The sequence below is a fragment of the Protomyctophum bolini genome (assembly GCF_963924005.1).
Source record: "Protomyctophum bolini genome assembly, chromosome: 8".
NCBI lineage: Eukaryota > Metazoa > Chordata > Actinopteri > Myctophiformes > Myctophidae > Protomyctophum > Protomyctophum bolini.
In genome coordinates, this window is record NC_137869.1 from 37,288,489 (window position 1) to 37,312,721 (window position 24,233).

The 24,233-nt window shown below is 43.5% G+C and overlaps 1 protein-coding gene across 1 annotated transcript in view; it reads right to left on the reverse strand.

Moving 5' to 3' along the window:
• The window catches only part of mcf2l2 (MCF.2 cell line derived transforming sequence-like 2), a gene marked incomplete at its 3' end in the record, with an annotated part of 122,008 nt that extends 105,822 nt beyond the window's left edge, over positions 1–16,186 (reverse strand). The window contains exon 1 of the mRNA XM_080771238.1: positions 15,907–16,186. Within this exon, the coding sequence (XP_080627364.1) occupies positions 15,907–15,922 (16 nt within the window). The 5' untranslated portion in view covers positions 15,923–16,186. The remainder of the gene's footprint in view (positions 1–15,906) is intronic.
• Positions 16,187–24,233: the final 8,047 nt, after the last annotated feature.

Sequence of the window (24,233 nt, forward strand, 5' to 3'; positions counted from 1 at the left end):
TGCGTGTGTGTGCGTGCATCTGTGGTCAGTTTTTCCAGCTCCAGCTGTAGTGAAACACCCCTCTGCTCTGCCATGAGGAGCTCTATCAGCCAATCAGGAGCCATGGTAGGAGGGGACAGTGAGAGAAGGTAGAAACTAATGTGTATGTGTGTCCGTGTGTGTCCGTGTGCGTGCGTGCGTGCCTGCGTGCGTGCCTGCGTGCATGTGAAATGCGAAATGCATATAAAGTCACATTTTCACACTTCTACTTCCAATATTGCACAGCTGTGTGTATGTTCCGGTCTCCAGCTTGGGATATAAAACATCAACCACTGAACCGTGTGACCTCCCCTAGGAAACCCCATCCCCCAATGTCACCATGCACCGGATGGCAGGGACTCCCGCATGGGAAACCAAACACCTACACCGCTCATCCCAAGGGGAATCCTCTCTTTGGCCAAGACAACTATATATGAGGCTTCTGGGTGTCAGACAGGACAACTCTCCCTCCTTCCTTCTGGGTGTCAGACAGGGCTACTCTCCCTCCTTCCTTCTCTTCACCTCCCCCTCCTCCTCCTCCTCCTCCATCCGCCCCTCTTTTCTCCTTGCTATATTATGCATCCTCGTCTCCCTTTTATCCTGTTGACATCTCTTGTCCTCTCTTGCTGTCCCTTCCCATCTCCCCGTCTCGTCTGCACTCTCTCCTATCCTATCTCCTTCTTGTCACTCTCCTATAGGGCCCTCTCCAATGTACTCTGCCTGTCTGTTCTCTTGCACTGCTATCTGCCCCATCCTTCCTCTTCCTTCTCTGCTCATTTTTTTGTATTATCTCTCCACCAATTCCTCTCCCCTGTTCCATCCAATGTTCCTTCTTACCCACTCCTCTCTTCTTTGCCTGTACCTTCGTTTAAAACAAAGTCCATCTCATGTCACTTCTGTTCTGTTCTTAGTGGGTGAATGCTTTGTGCAATGTCACAACAGAGACGGAATGGTCTGTCAACACACCCGCAGACACACTCTCGTATCAACACGCACGCACACTCACGCACGCACGGACACACACACGCATGCACACACGCACGCACACACGTGACACCTTCATCTGGGAATATTGTAGTGTTTATGCTCGGGCAGGAAGTAGGTCCCAAAACACAGTTGACAAATCTGCGGGCTATTGTATGAATGACAATGTGTGACAGTGTGTGTGTGTGCGCGTGTGTGCGTGTGTGTGACTGTGTGTGTGTGTGTCTTTTTTTATACATTCTCATTGTATGCAGGGTTTGAGTGAATGAGGTCTCGTGTTGTTTGACATGTGAGACATCAAACAATGGTCGTACGAACAAAGACAATTAAAGCATTGTGATCCAACACAACATCCAGCGGTATATTATTTCATATAGGCTCCGGGCACATCGTTCCACTCGACCCAGGCAGGCATAAGAGGGATTCCATGAGTGACATCAATAGACCACACAATGACTGCTGCTGCAAATGCAGTGCATGGTGGAAAAAGTACTCAATTGTTGTACTCAAGTAAAAGTACGAATACTGCAATTTAGAAGTACTTCGTTACACGTAAAAGTACAGAATTGAAAATGTACTTGAGTAAAAGTACAAAAGCATCAGCATCAAAATGTACTTAAAGTAGTAAAAGTAAAAAGTACTCATATTGCAGAATGTCCCATGCCCCCAAGTTCAAAATGTGTACAAAATCTATTGAAAATAGCAGATATACAAGCTTACAATGTGTCACAACGCGACTCATTGTGAGCTTATAGATCTGCTATTTTCAAATTGCCGTTTCTTGGTTGGACAAAAATCCTTTCCCTCCATCCACTATACCATTGGAAAATATATTTCTAGTTGAATAGTTTGTGCCCAAGTGAGTGTCAAATTACTACAATTATTATTATATTTATTAGCCCAAATAGTCAAGCCATGTTAAAAAAGCAGGTGTCGCTAATCAAACAAATCAAAGTAATGCAGAGGGCTTTTGTGCAGACATGATCTTATTGACCCAGGTGTTCATTACTGTAGTTCTCTGAGTCAGTCATGGTAAAAATAACATCAGTACAGTACAGACATACAGTACGGTATAATCCATTGTGCATGGCTCACTGAACAATGGGCTAAAGGTTCAGTAACTTGCGGGGCAGGGCGAGCATGTGGATTTCTCATCCTGTCAGATTTTCCGCTATAAGCAGAACATTTCCTACAGTATCTGTCTCTACCTGTTCTATCTGTGCGTGTTTCATAGACAGAATGCAATGCCTTGCTCTCTCTGCCATGCCGGTGTTGTGGGTTAAAGTTTAAATACTTGGCAGGTCAGCGGCAGTTTATACCTCTGTCACATTCATACACACATGGATGCACATTGCACACAAGCACACAGACAGGTATTTGGCAGGTGTAAATAATTCACCTCAGTTTAACTGTAATTATTCTAACTAGAGCGGTGCCAGTTGGGCACCCACAGTTATTATGTCTTTGTTTGGTGGTGTGGAACGTGTGTGTCAAAATTTGAAGTCGGCGGGGCGAACGGATCTTGAGTTATGTGGACTACAGTATACGTACACACAGAGACGTGGTGCATTTATACAAATATGGTTGGACACACCGTCAACAATGTCCTAGTAACAAGAGAGGCTCTTAGTGAAGATAGACAGTAATAAGGGTGAGAGAGAGAAGGGGAGAGACATGCAGCAAAGGTCTCGAACATGCGACGGGCCAAAGCCTATATGTGGCACGCGCCTGGACCACCGAGCCAGCAGGCGCCCTAGATCGGTTACTTTTAAATGTTCTATTTTTGATGTAGTTTTTCAACTTGATTAGAATTGATTGATTTGTACTATTTGACACAATGTCCCAACTATCAGTCAAAATATCAACAATGTGGAGTCTAAGGACTACATTTTTGTCACCACTAAACCCCTTATCCCTAAACTTCTTTGCCTTTTTTTTTTACTATTTTGAAAAACATTTTTGAATAGTTCAACTAGCCAATCTACATTGACACGTTGTGAGCTTGTAGACTGGCCATTTTAACTATTCAAAAATGCAAAAAATTGTAAAAAAAGAAACTCAAATAAGTTTAGGGATAAAGGGTTTAGCGCGGGCGGTGATGAAAATAGAGCCCCTATAGTCTAAAATCGGGATCAGCATGATCGGACCCAATAGAAATGTAGCATCGGTTGGGCTTTAGCCTAGCCTGATTATCAGACTGTAGCTTTCTAAGAGATGCAGTCCACTAAGAGAGTGGACGGGGTCTTTGGGCTGGATCCAGGCTAGCTCTAGCCTCTAGTTGTAGCATATATGGACCAGGTTTTGCTTGGAAAAGTGTTTAAATCAACGTGTTCACTCTATGATGTTCAGGATAATAGTTCATAATCCCTTACTCAGAAGAAATTGTTTATACATACCTGTGTCCTGCCAAAGAACACCCATATGGGTATGAATAAACAGAATAGTTATATTACCAATGGGAACTATAAGCTTCGGCTAAAATGAATAGGATAAAGTGTGCCCTGGCTTGCTTGCTTGCTTAGCAGATCATATCTGATCGTGGGTAACAGGATATGATTTTATATGTGTGTGTGTGTAGTGTGTACCAGTTTAACAACAGAATACTTTTGTAGATACGAAACAAGATATTGGCCTGCATTTTGTGAAAAGCTCCTCACAGGGGGTATTAACTTTCTGGTATCTCTCCCCTGGTGTCTGGGTCTCCCTTGCCTCTATACTGCTGGCAGCAGCCATCTAGACCTCCCACACAGACAACAGACCGGTGTCGATGAGGCCTTCATCAGGACAGACCTGTCCTGATGACAATTGTCTGTCCTGATGAAGGTCTAATCGACCGAAACGTCGACCTCATAAAGAGCAACATTTTGGCAAGTGTCTGACAGTGTACGGGACCTTTTCTTTGTTTTTCAAAGATACCCCTTTTGATAGTTAAGTTTTGACATACCCAAAATAGGGATTTATTTATTTATTTATTTGAATCAAAGTTATTAAATCGATTAGTTTAGGCATTAGCGAGGGTGTGATGGCCCTTTTCTTTTCTAACTATACCATTACCAAGACATCTTCTGAAACATTTTATTCAAGAGCACACAAGAATAGAAAGATACTACTGGAAAAGCAACAATGTGTGCAGCAGTTTGGAATCCTGGAAGTCTTAAAATATCAAATTGACAAGTTAGATGTTTTTAGCCCAATTTGCCCAAATAATTACTAGTGGAACAAATTCACTTACAAGAACATTCTCTGTAACAGTGCCGGTGGGGAAAAGCCTCTCCTTACTATCAATGGGTCCACAGTGCTGTTCTGTTTGGTGGGTACATGTGATTGTAAAACACTGAGGTCTGAAGATCCTATGACCTGCGCCAACAGCGATATCACACACACACACACACACACACACACACACACACACACACACACACACACACACACACACACACACACACACACACACACACACACACACACACACACACACACACACACACACACACACACACACACACACACACACACACACACACACACACACACACACACACACACACACACACACACACACACACACACACACACGATAAGAGGTGTGCTCTGTAGAGCACAACAAATCTCCACCAGAATAATGAATTAATGAATTGCATTTTTATAGCGCTTTTCCAAGTGCTCAAAGCTCTTTACAATGGTTCATTCATTCATACATTGGGAGGTATGACTTCAGTGAAATTAAAACCTTGATAGCCACGAAACAGTAATTGCAGCATGTGATAATAACCACCAGTTTTATATTGTCCCTATCGTCATATGTAACCAAAGGAAGACGATATCGTCCTGTAACCTGCATATAAGCGCTCTTACCCTGAGAGCGGTTTTGAGGAGTTTGTTGTATACACAAGTTTCTACATGAAACAGAAAAGTAAAAGTTATAAACTAGGAGCATTTTCCATTTTTCAGTTTCCTGTACCTTTCTCGCTCAACTACAGGGCATTTTAACTTACAACTGCACAAACACCACACAATGGAGCACAATCAAATCACTGATTTTTAATGGAGGACCGATCAAGAGAGATAAATACTATACAGTGAGAAACCAGCGGCTGCATGGTTTTCTTTGAGAAGTTCATAAAAGAGAGACAGAGGGTGAGAGGGAGAGAGAGGTATAACAAGGGGGGGGGTGTTGCATGAAGTAGGCCAGACATTTCCAGCTCTCCCCTTGTCCCTTGGGGAGTAATAACCAGCAACTGTCTGATAAACCAACCAACATGTGGGCAGCAGCAGTCGGGAGAAACAGCATTTCAAAACACTTTTCTTTGCTCTACAGCAGGGATATTCAATTGGCGGCCCGCGGGCCACATGTGGCCCGCGGAGCGCCTCCTTGTGGCCCCTGGAAGAATTTTGAAAAAAAAAAAAAACCTTTTTTTTTTTTTTTTTTGAGAATAATAATAGGGCTAATAAGAGTTACAGGTATGGTGTGTGTGATATTAAATGTGAGATTACCATAAGGACAGTAATCATTAAAGGACCACTTTTAAACCTATCTTCATATAATAGGTCCTCACTAATAATCATGATAAAATGACACGTTTTTTTCTACTCGGTCTGTGTCACATAGGAGGGCTGTGGGCAGTTCAGAAACCCACCCAACAGTGACATCAATGGAGAATCCAAGCTAATAGAAACTGCAGGCTTTCTAGTCCTGAAAAGTTGCGAAAATGGAAGCCATCATTCTCACAATAATAAACCCTGTTAGGGTCCATTTGGTTCCATTTGTACACTCTCAGAGTTACAGACCCATAAGGGTCCATTTGATTCCAAACCATTTCCCTGGGGACCCCCTGGAACTGCCTCAAGGACCCTGGGGGTCCCCGGACCCCGAACCCCACTTTGGAATCACTGCTCTATGTAATGTTTGTGTGTGTGTGTGTGTGTGTGTGTGTCCGTCCAGCTGATGGTCGTTAATGTCAAAGCAATGCTGTTTATGTACTGTCAAATAGGTCTAGGCCTACATCTATTCTAAGGTGGCATATACCTGTATAGGCATATTACCCTGCTCATTACTGTTCGGAAATATACATAAATCTTCGTGTTTGAGCACAAAAAGCATTTTGAGAACCCACAAATTTCCGCGCTTCGCGCGCACACTGTGCGGCCCCCCACACACAATCATTCTACAGTTGTGGCCCCCGGCCTAATCTAATTGAATACCCCTGCTCTACAGTCTACACAGTATATGTAGTTTATGTACCAAATTAATGTACCCAAAGTGACCTACTGTATAGGCACGCACGCACGCACGCACGCACACACACACACACACACACACACACACACACACACACACACACACACACACACACACACACACACACACACACACACACACACACACACACACACACACACACACACACACACACACACACACACACACACACACACACACACACACACACACACACACACACACACACACACACACACACACACACACACACACACACACACACACACACACACACACACACACACGTAGGCATGCAAGCATTGATTTTCTTCCGAAATCTCAGGCAACGACGGTGTACAACACTATTTGAGAAGTACTTTGCTCAAAACAATGTGACACTATACTGTAGCTACCGTCCACTGGCTAGACTAGACCAAACACCATGCAGAGGAATGCCACGCACACCAAAGTATGTAGTGGTGGCACCGGCCCGCACGGCAAAATATTCCAAAAGACAAGTCGTTCAAGAGACAAATATGTGGCCGCACGCACTGGCAGTCAAATGCCAATATTGTCTTATGGACGCAGAGGAGTGAAAGCCAACATTTCGGCAGCTATACTGCCTTCTTCAGGGTATATGGACTACTAGACCCAACAACATCTAACTAGAAAAAGTCCTCAGCAGTCCTGTGTGCTCAAAACCAGGGGTGGGCAACTTTGACGATGGAGAGGGTCACTATATTTCCACACTCACTCCAGAGGGCCCCTATAGTTCCACACTCACTCCAGAGGGCCACTATAATGTAGTTCCACACTCACTCCAGAGGGCAGCTATATTTCCACACTCACCCCAGAGGGCCCCTATAGTTCCACACTCACTCCAGAGGGCCCCTATAGTTCCACACTCACTCCAGAGGGCCACTATAGTTCCACACTCACTCTAGAGGGCCACTATACTGTAGTTCCACACTCACTCCAGAGGGCCACTATACTGTAGTTCCACACTCACTCCAGAGGGCAGCTATAGTTCCACACTCACCCCAGAGGGCAGCTATATTTCCACACTCACCCCAGAGGGCAGCTATATTTCCACACTCACCCCAGAGGGCCCCTATAGTTCCACACTCACTCCAGAGGGCCCCTATAGTTCCACACTCACTCCAGAGGGCCACTATAGTTCCACACTCACTCTAGAGGGCCACTATACTGTAGTTCCACACTCACTCCAGAGGGCCACTATACTGTAGTTCCACACTCACTCCAGAGGGCAGCTATAGTTCCACACTCACCCCAGAGGGCCCCTATAGTTCCACACTCACTCCAGAGGGCCACTATACTGTAGTTCCACACTCACTCCAGAGGGCAGCTATATTTCCACACTCACCCCAGAGGGCCCCTATAGTTCCACACTCACTCCAGAGGGCCCCTATAGTTCCACACTCACTCCAGAGGGCCACTATAGTTCCACACTCACTCTAGAGGGCCACTATACTGTAGTTCCACACTCACTCCAGAGGGCCACTATACTGTAGTTCCACACTCACTCCAGAGGGCAGCTATATTTCCACACTCACCCCAGAGGGCCACTATAGTTCCACACTCACTCCAGAGGGCCACTATACTGTAGTTCCACACTCACTCCAGAGGGCCACTATAGTTCCACACTCATTCCAGAGGGCAGCTATATTTCCACACTCACCCCAGAGGGCCCCTATAGTTACACACTCACTCCAGACTCAGGGCCACTATTATTTCCACACTCACTCCAGAGGGCCACTAGATTTACACACTCATTCCTGAGGGCCACTATATTTCCACACTCGCCACATTGCATATTACTGTCATAGCAAAAATAGCCGATCTGTACGCGCATTTTGGGATCAGCTATTTTTGCTATATTTTAATTGTAATTTGTATTTAATTCCAAGTGCATTTAGTTATAGTTACAATAACATTTTAATACTAGTCATTAAGCTACAAAATATAGACTGAAGTGATTAAAGCGGGTCATGAAATCAATATTATATAGTATTCTGATATTAACCTGCGGGCCGCATTAGGTGATGGTGGGGGCCGCACACACGCACACACACACGCGCACACGCGCACACGCACACACGCACACATGCACACACACACACTGTAAACAGCTTGTGTTATTTTTGGGTAGTCGTCCTCATGCGGTCCAGGGGAAGGGGGCTTCCTATTGGTTCTCAGGAAGAAGGCGTCAGTGAGAGAGAGAGGACAATCAGAGGATGTGTATCGACAGGAACATTCAACCGCTGATAACAGGGCCCAACATACACGTGCGCACGTGCACGCACACGCACACGCACACACACACACTCACACACACACACAGACACACACACACACACACGCGCTCACACACACCTTCACGACCAACATCATTATCATTATCACTTCACGCCCCGTGTGACCAACAGGCATGGACTTGACAACCATAATGTCTCCTAAAAAACACAGAACACATGCTAAATACTGTAATACTCTCACACACACACAAACACTGGTCTCTATAATTATTATCCTTCCACAGAGGTTGTGTGCATACATACAGTACGTAACCTTTGTTAGTATGAACCTAAACATGCACAGGCTTGACCACTGTAGTCATAGGGGTTGACAGAGGCATGTGCAGACTGCAGACCCAAGCAGATTACAGGGACGTATTATCCTTTACCAAGAAAAACTCCCTATAGAATGTAGTATACTGTACATGCAGCCAGTAGTGTAAGCCAGGAGATCCACTGTTGCCCCATGTATATTTACAGTATTATAATGTTTTGCTCTGAGGGCCGCTAGCATAATGGCTTTTGAAATTACATCATATGGCGGCCAAGTCTATGGACTTTGTTGTTTGTTTGTTGTTTAGAGCACGTTTAACAACGATCCTCTGCAAGCCAACTCTATATGGACTTTGTTTATGGCACTAAATGATGACATGAGATGACACACACACACACACACACACACACACGCACACACACACACACACACACACACACACACACACACACACACACACACACACACACACACACACACACACACACACACACACACACACACACACACACACACACACACACACACACACACCTGGTAGTCTGCCTGGCACAAATCACTTCCACAGCTTTCCTGAGCGGAATTCCAAGAAGTATTTAACTGTTAATTGGACGGCAGGGAATGCTAGCTGCTTCATTCAAACCACAGTGATGAGGGCTGCAACTATCAGTGCACTCTTTGTACACCCTTCATTTCATTGTCTAAGTATTTGTATACTCTGTGCAGTGACAATAAATTGAATCTAAACTAATCTAATCTATCCATTATGCTGTACCGCTTATAAGCCCTATTTTATAGTTTGTCAATTTGATGATTGATGATTGATGATTGAATCAATGTGCTCTCAATGCACTTTGAACAACAGAACAAGGCGCCTGTCATTCATATAAAATAATCTGCAGTTGTCCTCTGATATTGGAACACATGGTTAGAGTTTCTATTTTAAGACGTTTTTTTCCACCCTCTTCTCTATCACCCTTTCTGGTATGTTGGTGCCCGCTGCTGCAGGGGAGATTTCATCTCTTATCTGGACACAGCTGGAATGGAACCAGACAGTCAACATTGGAACCCACACAGCTGAATACGACAAAGCTACTGTATTTGATTCCAATCTATTGACCAAAAAAATGTCTTTGACTTCAATGAATATCATGGAAAGGACTGGGAGTCCATAATGGCTTCTTCTATGACTATGCGTTGATAAACAACACCAACAGAGTCAAAAAGCCATCACTAAAATGATAAGGGTTCATCCTCCAGGGATGATGAATGTGTAATATAAATTACATTTTGAGATATCTTCCAAGTAGACATTTTGTCCTGAGGCGTGCGTGATGAAGGTGCACACAGCACATTCCATGGAAACTAAGGCCGGCCAGCCAGTAGCTGATAACCTGTTCAAAGAGTTGGACGGATCAGACCGCGGCTGACCGACATTGCCATCCTAGTATAAAGTAAAATGTATAGTTTCTCGTGCCAAGAATGGCTGTTTTGGGTTTTTTTCTGGCCCGGGTAACATCTGTGCCACTTCTAAACAGTGATTGTTGAGCACTATAGCTGGGCTGCAGCACATATACAGCTGGTGCTGATTCAGTTCAAAGACTCCTCTTGAGCTTTGGCCTCAGCTCACCTCTGGCCTCCTGTGTAGCCCCATGCATGCAGTAGTAATGGCAACAAGCTCCTTTGGTCAGTCTACAGTATGTTGTCTCTTAAACAACAGGTTATGATATTTCCACAAACTAACTCATAAACAATTGGGTAGCCCTATCCCAGTACATGTGTACACACACTAACACAGTGAATGTGTACTGTATAGACACATTTTAGGAACATGGTTTTGATGTGTCTTGGATTAGTACATTTTGACCCAAAGGTTCCAAGATTGCCATGAGACAGATTGAGCATAGTAAACAAAACATACTTCATTTATACAGTATGTGTGCCTCTGCCTGCACTGTCTGCAAGGCTGTTCATTCTCACTAAAGACGCTATAAAAAGATGTGTAAATGAATGTGAATACACCACAGCTTCTGGAGTATAGGTCATGTTCAGACACCATCACTCTTATGCAGCAAGGGAGCATATAGGCAGGGAGAGACAGGTATACAGGCAAATCTTTTGCATACTGTAGTAGGTAAAGTACAGTAAACATGTTGCTAAACATAGTGATGAGACTATGAAATGAGCTCTGGAGTGGTTTAAATCCCGAGCCGGTTGGGTAGCACCTGTCAGCGGGGAATGCTTCATGGGACGAGTAGAGCGTTTCCGCTACTGTACATCCTCCCGGTGGGGGCTCCTCATTGGCAGGTGAGCCAGTATATAGGCTACGAAAGCAGTGGGTAGTTGATTTGACCCCCCAATCCAACCCATTGATGCTGAGTGCCAAGCAGGGAGGCATTGGTTCCCATTTACTACAGTCTTTGATATGACCCGGCCGGGGATCGAACCCCCGACCTCCCAGTTTCAGGGCAGACACTCTAACCACAAGGGCCACTGTCTGTAGGAAGTCATGGTCCTCCCTCTGTCTGTCTACTGTTACCGTTACCACCACTTCACTTCACGCAAAGGTTTATGTTGCATCCCAGAGGGAAACAAAACAAGCACATATACAGTACACACTCTGTTTACATTTCACGATCAAAGTCTGTGTCTACGATCTGCGTTCCACTTCCAGCTGCGCTTCAACAGCACTGTCGTCTGACAAGCAACCCCGAAGGAACCAACAACAATTCACTGCAACAGTACCACAGGATGAGGTCGGCCACATTACAGAACGCAGCGCTGGCCGTCGCTCACCATTGTTTCTCTGTCATTATATACTGGATGCTACAGCATATCATAATGTATTTTAAACTGGACTACAGCAGTTCTAGTTCAAAATAAGCATAAGCTAACAGATTCTTAACTCATTGTTTGCATACATTCAAAAGAATGTAAGATGTATGTTTCCAATATAGGGTATAATGCACGTGACATCATCATTATACCCGGACGTAATGCGGGAACGACTTTCTGGCCTTGACAGCCCATACATCCTATCGGATTGCATTAAACGACATTAAACTCAACTCTTTGCCACTCAATTTTCCATTCACTTTAAATGCATGTGAATACCCTCTATCATTTCCTTCAAGTCCACATTCCTATCTAATATAAAACACTTTATGCCACTCTTATATAAAATGTGCTGTGTGATGTGAGTTAGGTTACATTTCGTTTCAAGAGGTCTTCACTAACAGCAACACAGATGGTGAATGTGCTTCATATTCACCTTCAACACCTCCCCTTTCTCTATAGATTATTTTCCTTCTCTCTCTCTCTCTCTCGCAGACATTACTTCTCGGTTGCTGAATTACAGTAAGAATGAGATCACATGGTCACACGTGTGTCTAATTTGCTATTTTTGCTATTCGGTGTATAGAACTAGAAGGACGTCATTTATCTAGGGTGGTCTAGACAGGACGAAATGACTATAGGCTGGGAAAGGTGGCTCTGAATGGACATGGAGGACACAACAACAACAACAACATACTTCTTCTTCTCCCCGCCTCCTGACACACCCTGAGGAGGTGGTGGTAGGACTCCATCTCTGCAGGTGAGATCCGTACGGTTGAGTAGGCTGCGTGTGCAGCTTTCCCACAATAGAGACAGCACGATGGAAGGGTGCCATTCCGAGGCCCGCCCATAGAAGCCATCCTGTCACGAGTCACAGGCAGCGACCCAGTGTCCATGATTCATCCGAGCATTCATTCCATCCATCTGTCTTTTGATATTGAGAATAACTGATATATTTAGCTGGAAGTATATAAGTATGACTGGCTTTCCTGATCTCCTACCTCATCAACAGCTCTGTGCAGCTCTACGCAGCAGCAACTGAACAGGAGAGAGAGAAACTGCTAAACATGCAGTAGACAGACAGACAGACAGACAGACAGGGATTGGAAGAGATTCAAACAGACAGCAGGAATGTCAGCCTCTCAGTCTCTCAGAGGTGTTCCTTTCTCTGTCTGCCATGCAGGCCTATAGCTGTCTCTGATCTGTCTGACCCTTTCTCCATCCGTCTCTGTCCAACGGTCTCGCTCTTGGACGTCCTCTTCCAGAATTCCGTTCCGGTCACTAAGAAAGTCTGCATGTGCCCCTCACTTTCCCCACAGAAACGTGCCTTTCAGACACACACACATACACACGACCCCATTGTGCTGTTACCCCTCCAGGCATTCCTTTGCCGTTGTTCTTGCATGTGTCCCTACAGAGCCAGCAAGGTGCCTAGCTATAGGCTCTATTACCTCTATCTCTCTGTCCTCTCTCTCCGTCATAATCTATCTACGTATAGACAACAAGCCTATTAGACTACTTACCCCCCCTCCCCTCCCTTGTGTGTCAAACAAGTGACTCCGTCTCAGTGAGTCCCTCAGGTGGCTAATTTTACCACCGTCAACAGTATCTAATTTCTGAAAAAATGTGGTAAAACCTTCCATTCTTCATTAGAAACCTTAGCTGCCACTGCTCCTATAGCTTTGTCAAAACATAAAACATAAAGAAAACAAAGGAGACATGCGGCTGTGGCTCAGTTAAAGTGGCCGTTTGGTTCAATCCCTGATCTTCCCGACATTGAAACCCTATTCTGCTTCCAACGAGGGTGTTACTTTGCATGGTTGCCTTCTGCACAGTGTGTGGATGAGTGAGCGTATAACACACTCTGGATAAAGGCGCTATAGAAATGCTGACCATTTAGAGTGATGAGTAGCAGAGAGAGCTTGTAATGGTATGGTGTGCATTGTTGTCATTTACTACTAGACACAAACTATTTGAAGTATTTGCAGCGGTGGCAACAGCTAGGCGGCCCATATGGGCCATAACTTCCCACCAGCGATTCAATATCTATGCCTGATATTCCCTCTCAACATGGATAAAAGCATTCTTCAGGTGGGGCTAGTTTCTCTTTGAAGATGTGAGACAATCAGATATCAAATGACTTAGAAAATGAATGGCCTGCAGGCTCAAACTAAATTGCCAAACTCTGATTTACACTTCGACAACAGATTATTACTTTTTGTAATGACATGATTTGTCTCATACTTTAGTTTCTGTTTTTTCATGCTGCAAAATGATGGAATATAATTGGTTGTTTGTTTTATTTTTCTAAGGAGAGCATGCAGTTCATTCACCTTCTATTTTAGACGCATTGAATCAATTCATTAACAACATTGAGACTGTGGTAAACCTGAGAGGGACGCTGAGTATGGCAACACAGGAAACTGCACTCTGGCAAAATTCCTTGTCAAACCAGCAGACAGACATGTGGTTTCTGAGGCAGACGCCGTAACTACTACAAAATATACGGGCACGATACTGAGTGTTGACATGAAAGCAGCATAATAGATCGCAGCTGTTCATATGCATGCATCCCCTTGTCCTTCTCATAAACATTTTTTGCGCTGTAATAAAAGCGATTAAAGCCAGCAGTAAACAGGATTAGATGTTTTAGTCGGTCTTGACATGGAATGGTGTGCATGTAAACACGACAGACCCTCCTCATCAAGGCTTTATTACGGGGCACAACAGTAAATCAAACTAATCGATTTAATCCACTATAAAAAATAACCTAGTTTAATAAAATAATCATCAAATGCATCAATGCGTTGTGAGCTTGTAGTAGATTGTCAATTTTCTATATTTTTGTACAACACCGTTGCACAACAACACAGTATGAAAAAGGGCTTACGGAGTTAATCGGTCTAAATTTAGTCAATTAAATAAAATTATGGAAGAGGGGAGCGACCGACAAATGAAGGGGATTAACAATGAACAGTCTAATATATAATATTAAGATTATACGATAAGATTTTGACGTTTTTGTGCACATGAACAAATAAGTAAATTCACTGAGTTACAGATTAGAATCAAACAAACTCGCAATAAAAAAGTGGAGACAATAAATGGGCCTGTTTGACAGAAAGCTTTGTGCGTACGGTACACAATCAGCTCTCTGTCCATATTGTCTGCTTTAGCTGTCAACACTTCATCAGGGCTATCAGTGACCCAAAGCCTCCTTCCGACACAAAGATGGAAATAGCACAGACAGTATATACTATATATATAATAGGATAGAATGAATGTTGATGATGCCACTCATGCCAGTACTACAAAGGAAGCTAATGAAGGTGATGAAAGAGATGGCCCACACACTGTTATGGAGACTGTAGAGTAGACAAATACAGGATAGGTGGGCACACTCAGAGTAAAATTGGCTATTTTTGTCCTAAATGTTAAAAAAAACCGATATATATATTTTGTATAGTAATAAATGTTATAGCAAGTAATGTAAAGCATACATGATGTGAACATGCACGGTGCATTATAATACTTAATACTTGTTTATGCCCCAAAATGACTGGATATATAGATAGAGGTTTATTTGTAGCTAATTTGTAGGAAATGTAGAAATGTTTGACCTTACCTTAAATGTCAAATGTTCTAATCATGTATACTTTAGTTAAAAACATTTTTTTTACATTTTGAATTTGACATCAAGGTGCCTGTGATGTCCCTATAGTGCCCACCTATACATGACACGTGTTATCAAATTAAATTATTGCTGTGTATAGATTGCTTGAAACCCATACTGTACGCATGCTGTAGTTTTTCGACGCTGTCACTGTCGGCATGCAGACTAGGGGGTTTCATAGCATATGAATGTGTTTTAGTTTAGTTTAGTTTATCTGATCATCCTCACAGCAACAGCACCAACACAAATATACATTACATAAAGAAAGCTGTTACATCATTCGAGGTGATCAAAAGGTGTGGGGGAGCGGGGTGGGGGACTACATGTTTTGTAATGTATGTATATATACTTTTTATCCTTTTTTTTTTTACATTGTATGAAGTGTGCTCTATGAATCCCAGTGTCCTGTACTGGCAAAGTAAGAGTGCCTTAACTCAATATATAACGTAACATCTCAAATCTATAACACCTATAAAACAACGGCAGCTGCTTAAAATGAGCATACATGTTATATTCATGAAAATACTGAACACATGTCCTTTTACATACTGTACAAATGAGCAGTGCATGATAAAGAGACACTTACACATAACGGATCCCATGGTGCTGCCTTCCAGACAGACAGACAGACAGACAGACAGCGCTGCGTGGGTCCAAAACAATCCACGGGCTGATCCACGCGGCTAAAGGAATGTCCACTCTGTCACGCACGGCGGCATAACAGTCACACACTCACTCACTCACACACAAAGCATGCAAACACACAATTAAATCCACGAAAACAGCCATCCACGACTCCAAGACTCCTTGAACTCCCACACCATTGCCTGGCTGTCGGACAACTCAACTCTGTGCCTTTGTTTGAGTGTGTGTGTGACTGTGTGTGTGTGTGAGTGAGCGTGTGTGTGTGTGTGTGTGTGGGGAGGGGAGGGGGGGTGATCTGTGTGCGACTGAGTGTGTGAGTGAGAGAGAGGGGGGGGGATGCAATTGGGGGCGTTTCTGATGGAGAACGTGTGTCTGTCTGTGCATGAGTGTGAGACAAGAAAGGGCGCGCTCATGCGCATAATGTGTGTGTGTGTGTGTGTGTGTGTGTGTGTGTGTGTGTGTGTGTGTGTGTGTGCGCGCGTGCGTGTGCGTGTGTTCACGCCTGTGTGACCGTGTGTGTGTGTGTGTGCGTGCGCGTGAGAGTGAGTTCTAGCCTTGTGACCAGTTGAGCAGCTCAGTCAGACCTTGCCACAGTTCACACAAATCCCCTCAACAATGCCTCTGGGGGGGACGGACTTCCCTTTCCTACATCTTCCTCCCTTACTCCCACCTTTCCTCTCCTTCTCATCCCTCGGCCTCTCCCCTCCTACATTTAGCCCTCTCCTTCGCTCCTATATATCTTTTGGCTCTTTCAAGTTTTATTCTGTGCTATAATACAGTGTATGCTCCAGAGAGAAACAGGAGAGGCGTATAAAGGGAAATACCGCGCAAGCTTTTAAACGGGTCTGAGCCACACATGGTGGTGGTTCCTTTGATGGCATTCCCTCTTTCTCTGTTCTTTCACTCTCGTCCTCCATTTCTCCCTGAACCGCTGGTTCTCAACGCTGCGTCCGGGGACCCCCAGGGCCTCTTGGCAGAGTTCCAAGGGGTCCTCCCCAGCTAAATGACAAGTTATATTTAGGAACCAAATGGACACTTACAGGTCTGTAACGCTGAGAGTGTACAAATTCAATTTGTACATTCTCAGAGTTACCGGTAAATGCACTATTTTTTTGTACATGTTTCTACTCCTCTATAAGGTCTCTGGTGGCCTCTGGGAAAAATGTGAAATGTTTTTTATGCATTTAATTATTCCTATATCATTAATCTTTTTTTTCAATCTTATCTGTAGGAACAAGCCGTGAGGATATGAGTTCCAGTTGTGACTTGCACTGAGGCTGCTGTCTCCGTTCCGTGGGGAATTCATGTGCTTCAAGCATCTCCTTGCCTCCACTCCTCATCTCCATTGGTTCCCCACCTCTTTATACTGAAGTACCACCTCAGAAAATAGGGACTTTAAGCAACGGCGTTTTTCAGGACGGCTACGCTAGGCGGAAGTATACGACGGCTATGACGCAATCGCCGTAGCTGTCAAAATTGTAAAAGCAAACAGCCGTTCCCATCCATTTTGGGTTCCCATGGTGACGTGTCTATATGCAGCATGTGTCAGCATGTGTCAAACATAAACACAAGTCTAATATCTGGCTCTCCAAAATACAGGAGCCTATACAGTACCTGCCCTATTTGTTAATGCTGCTGCTCTGACAAAACTCTGTCTAATCACTAATCAGCACTACTGATGATATTTCTACTGTCATTACTGTAATCCGTTCTCAAATCTTCTATTAGCGGCTCGGTATGCTGTCATGCTCATTGGCTGGAGAGCCTATTTCAATCAGAAGAACTACCTGTAGTAATATAAATATTTCATTCCACTTTTGAATCGCGCCTAAATGTCATCAAATGGTGGTCCGTGGCTCAAAGGCTGAATAAATAATGGACCTTGATGTGAAACCACTGCTCTATAGGAGCCAGGAGAGGGAAACCTCGCCCCTCCTCCTCCTGCTCTTCCATAACTTACACAAGCCAGTGTGACCTGCGTCAGAGAGCAGAGCTATGACTGAAAATAGAGCCTCTTCCGCAATAAATCACCATTCCTTATTGTTGATCTTTGTGCGTGTGTGTGTGCGTGCGTGGTGCTGTAAAGTCATGAGTGTTCATTACATTTTATGTGGATTTGAGTGTGTATGGCCGAGACTGAGATGAGGATGGGATACACAGTATAAACGCACGCACGGATGCACGCACGCACGAACGCACCTCTTCAGACTTTCTCCATTATACTGTATCTGCTCACCGGTTGACTTACTACTGTACCTTATACGCAATCTTATTACAGGGCTCTAGTAATAATTGTAAAGGTTATACATTGATTGAGCCCTGCTATTTATTCCTGTTGCTTCTACAGTTGACTTTATATCCATTATCCACTATCCGCTGCTTCACACAACATCACTCTTTATAGCAGTGGCTTCATAGCAGTGGCGGGGGTTCCGGGGGGGGGTCAGACTCTCTCTCTCTTTCAAAGCCACGCTATAAAAATACCTGGTAAATGAGAGCAGCAATATCCACACACCGAATGGCTCCTAACTATGGCAGGCCTATGACAGATTCAGTCCCATCGTACGCCAGAGATGAAGTAGTTGCACTACACAGCCTCTGGAAATATTTGCAAAACAGCTGGCAATGTTTTTAAAGACCTCTCTTTCGCATTCTAATTCCACATAGGTCTAAAAAAGCCGTTAATTGTCTCCATGACCTGCCCCTGGTTTCTTTAGTCTCTAGAGTACATGTGTTTTTGGTAAAAGGCTTTCTGCAAGAGGAGAGAGAGAGAAAGGGAACCAATAGCACATTTTAAAACCACACACCATCGTAAGCAGCAAAACACACATCCCAGACGCATTTTAACATCGTTTTCACTTACACATCACACAACATTTGGCCGTGGAAGCATTATAAATCAGTTGATATAAATGAAAATAAATTGAATGATACATAATGGTGCGTGAGGAGGATTCCCGAGCTCTTTGATTCAAGTCATCCACTGAGATGAAGCTTTTTTTTTAATCTGTGGGGTGAGAGACTGAACGCATTGATGAAGGGTGGGAAGCAGAGTGCTCAGAATGAGGTGGAGTCCCTTTGAGCATCATGTCATGTCATAAACAACTGTTACACAACTAATAAACGCAAGTGAAAACATCACAACTAGGGAGATCTCAAGTAAATACAGCGCGTTTAGGAAAAGACACAATAAATGAGGAAACTATAGCTTTAGTTTCTTGTAAATAACTGAAAACAACAAGGAAAACCTTGTGTTGGATATACAGTACAGTGTTGATTTCATCGACTGCCTTTTTCCACTGACGAAAACTAAATGGAAACTAAATAAAAACTGAGCTATGATGACTAAAACTAAGACTAAATATACTGACAATTTCGTCATCAAAGAAAAACTAGACTCAAATGTTAGGAAGGGACTAAGTGGACAAGAGGACCACTATAAGTCATTTTACAATTAGTTGCATGCTGAAAATAGTCGACCTACAAGCTCACAACACAACGACGGCATCAAGGCCCGCCAAAATACATTTTGTTCAACTAAATCAGCTGTAGATTTAGTCGACTAAAATCTTATATTTAGTCGACTAAAACTAGACTTAACACTAAAACATTCCAGGTGACTAAAATGTGACTAAAACTAAATGAAAACTACTCAAAAAACTACTAAAACTAAAAGAATCAAAATTTGCTGCCAAAAACAACACTGGTTGGCTATCTGATCTGTACATGCTCAATATCAGGTGCAGGGAGGAGGCTTACATCAGAGCTGACATCACTGAGGGCCTTGGCCAGCTCTATTCTCTGTTCTAAACAGGACGCAGACCAAATAAAACACTTATTTAAAGACACAAGCCTGTTATGATCCAGACAAACTCTCCTTCCTGTCCTACTGTCTCTTGTCACCCACGTGACACGTCCCACCTACCTCTAATACGCCATCGTCTTCAATCAACCTTCTGTGTTGATTCATAAATAATAGTGAAGTACAGCGCTTAGAAACATGCTTTCAGCACGATGTGAATAATTGACCGTGCACTTTGTAGATTGGCTATTTCCGCCATCCGTCATACAACGAGAGCTTAAGTGGTTAATGATCAGTATGTTCCCACAAGAAGATAGCTAATGAGGGCAGCTGCTGTTGTGTTCTGGTTTGTGTTCAGTCACAGTCTGATCATGTCACTAGACAACTGCTGTGATTTCAATAAGCACCTAATCTCAGAAACATCCCATGGAGAAAAACAAAACTAATCAGAGAAAAAGCCTGGGAGATTTAACTGCTTCACATGAAAATTATTATTGCCATTCCAATGCAATATCTTTGAAATGCTACAAAGGATGGTATACGCATTCTAATTGGTCTAACTATCTGGTAAATTATGTGAAATATCAGCGCTTTTAGCGCATGTATGCAGAAATACTGTAGTATACATGTGTGAACAGCATGATGTTTCTAACTGCTAAGCCAGAACTGGACTATGGGTTATTAGGCAACATGCAATATGCACATTAATTATGAAGGAATAATAACCTTCTGGTCACAAGCAACCACTGACCTTAAAGGAGAGGATAATATATTTCCTGACAGAGATATTTCTATACTCTTTCTGCCTCTGTGTTCTACTGAAACTGCTGTGTAGAGTATAAGGAAAGACATAAGATTGTCTGCACATGACCCAGAGACCTATTGAGACTGCAGCACTGCAAAACAAATAAAATTAGATTCAGAGTTTCGGAGAGAAATCTGCAGTGCTATGCCTATTGATCCTGTCTTTTGTCTACTGTGTACAAAGAGACGCCTCCATTTCTTCGAGCACAAGGTGTCTGATTGATTGAAGTATTTATTAACAACTCAACTCAATACAAACACTGTTAACTGTGAGTGGACGACCCAATAAAGCATTATACACTTGTTTACACGAGGGTCCACCTTGTACAATTCACGTGATCTCCTTCCCAAAGAACACTAAAGATAGATGTACACACACACACACACTGTACGCTGCACTGTAAAAGTGTACATGTACACGTCAGGTATGTGGTTCACTTCAAACATATTACTGACACTCAGCAGTTGCTTACATATTGCAGTGTACTCAGCGTATGTGCGTGCATCATGTGTGCAAGCGCGCAGGCATGCACAATAAAGCACAGCTAGGGTCAGTGGGTTCAAGTGGACAGCGAATGGAGGAGGAGAATAGAGCGCCGCAGTCCCGCCCCCTACCAGGGCTCAGGAAATGATTCCCCGTTAATTTTCCTCATAGACATTTAGAAAAGTATTTATTTAAAGATGTTTTAAGCCTCGTACAAAGCCAACTCGAGTTGTGACAAATCGTGACAACAAACACAATTTTTCGGGCCGAACAAATTAACACTTTTTTGTTGTTTTTCTTCTTTGTAATTATTTGTTTGGTCCAAAATATTGTGTTTGTTTGTCATGATTTGTCTCAACTCGAGTTGGCTTTGTACAACGCTTATTAGGTCTTTAAATAATTACTTTTTGAAACGTCTATGGGGAAAATGCATGAAAGGGGGCGACGCTCTATAGAGGCAGTTTCATATGTTTCCTCACCGTGTGTCCTTGGCCTGCCTCTCCTGCTTCTCCCCAGACAGACACAGCCATAAATCATAATAACACTGACTTCAAAATAATTGCACAGTACTTCTTGCCACTCCAGAGCACTTAAAAGGAGAGAGAAATCTTTAGGGGCACCCTCCTCGTTGATCACAGAGCATAAGAGCCACATAAAAACACCTATAGCAGTCGTTCCTGCAGCCCACACGTGGTTGAATCTGACCTCGACCTGCTTCTCTTTAGTGCATGGCATTCTCTCTCTCTCTCTCTCTTGCCTTTCCAGTCTCTAAAATAAAGCATACATTTATTTATAAAAAGGTATTACCGGACCTACCGGTAAGTCTTAAACAATGCTTTTTTATTACCCCAACTACATCGGGCTTGTCTGAGACATCTCCCTATATTTGGCCCGAGCCGACCTAGGGCATATATAGGAGGGGCTAGCGCCCCTCAAGACGGTTGATAATCACTGGCCTATAGTGGAAACTGCTGCCTGACATGGTGACCTTCATCACTGCAGCGGTTCAAGAGATTGACTGCTTGTCTAAATGCCACTCTTCACTGCATCAGAAACCCCCTTGACCGTTGTGTGGTATTTCTGAGACAGTCTAGCCCTTTTTACTATCCTGAGAAAATGAGTTCTCCTCAACTAGAATTCCTTCTTTGGCCCAAGTGGGTCCGTCGTGCGCTATTGTTCTATTGTATTTACTGCCGTACAGGGAGCAGCCCTCATGGCTGGTCCAGTGGAGAGAGAGAGAGAGAGAGAGAGAGCAGCGAGCTGGTGAGACTCTGGTCAGCTGGGCTCATGTCCAATAAAACGGAGAGAAAGCCGAGAGAAAGAACAAGACAAACACTTTCCGAAGGATATGGAGAGAGACCCACTCCCCTCCATGAACCCTCTCTCACGTAACGGAGACAGGAAGAGGAAGAGGAGAGAGAATACACGGCTCTGAGCCTCTGACGTTCACAGCAACAAAGCCTAGTGGGGTTCTGGGTATAAGAAAACACCCGGCCCCCGAGCGGCCGTAGGGCCTGTCACACACCTCTGGAGTTATGGAGGGCATTGTGTTTGTGTTGTGGACATACTTGTTGGGACGTATGTATATAGTACGCTCCGATGGAAAGACCTGAAAATAACACCTACTATCATTAGCCCTATAGTCTTGACATGCAGGAAAACATGTGTTATATGTGTTATACTGGAATATTGTCGCTGGCAGGCAGAAACCTTTCTCCATATTTCATCTTTTTATGGATTTTTTTTATACTTTTTTAATTTTATACTTAAAGTGGCACAATGTAACCTTTTTTATTAATAATTTTGTCGAATCTGTATGGTATAGAGTATATTATGTTAATACACAACTTATACAAGTTTCTCGTATTTTGTCTCCTTGCTCTAATATTGAGACATTTATATTGCGTCACAAAGGTCATGTCTCACCTAGCCCATTCTGCAGGACAGAAACCCCTTTTGGTGTTTTAAGCATTATGTTATACTTTAGCTATTGAAAAATAGCAGATCTACAAGCTCATCATAGCGTGGCACCGAGTGCCACGCTATGATGAGCTTGTGCCTTCGACCTCAGTACAAAATGGGCACAGGATCTGACATGAATTTGACAATCGTGAAGATTCAATTTATCCAACATTTTCACTAGCACAGGAAACACCTTCAAATCCGAGGTAGAAGACGAAAGTTATACATAGTGCAGCTTTTCTTCATATGACAGTATCATGAAAAAGTATCGACAATAAAAGATCTACAAGTTCACAATGAAACACACCATAGCACGTAGATTTTGAGAAGATTTACCTGATGACATGCACAATATAGTTGGATCGAAAGTGTCTGTGGGTTTTATAAACATTTAACCAATGAAAAGTATTAACAAGAGTGTGTGACTAAATGAAAACTATATTGGATCCATTGGAATACAGGTTCTTACAATGCACTTTCAAAAATAAAGGAAAGGGTTCATTTTCAAAAAGTTAGATGTTATTGAGGGGAGCTAGCCCCACCTGACAGATGTTATTGAGGGGAGCTAGCCCCACCTGACAGATGTTATTGAGGGGAGCTAGCCCCACCTGACAGATGTTATTGAGGGTAGCTAGCCCCACCTAACAGATGTTATTGAGGGGAGCTAGCCCCACCTGACAGATGTTATTGAGGGGAGCTAGCCCCACCTGACAGATGTTATTGAGGGGAGCTAGCCCTTCCAGATGTTATTGAGGGGAGCTAGCCCTTCCAGATGTTATTGAGGGGAGCTAGCCCTTCCAGATGTTATTGAGGGGAGCTAGCCCTTCTAATGCATGGCTTTGTCATATGGCAGCCATGTCTATAGACTTTTAATGGGGGTTCGCCAATTTATTTTGCGGGGTCCCCAAATGTTTTTTTGGGGGGGGGTTTTGCAACAAGGGGTGCACGCGCCACATTGTGGGAACCACTGAGAGAGTTGCGTCAATGAGGGGGCAGAAAACAGCGCCGGCCATGTGGTTCATGTAACTGGAAATATAGTGGCAATTAAACGCTCATTGACTCCAGGGCACTGCATGTATTCCGTAAACTTCCGGTTCAGGACTACAGTATGTCACTATTCGCCAATAGAAGTATGTTGTAGAAGACCTGGCCCAATGAAGTGAAGGGAGCTCTCTATTATAAGGCTCGGGTTTATCTACTATATATATACATATAT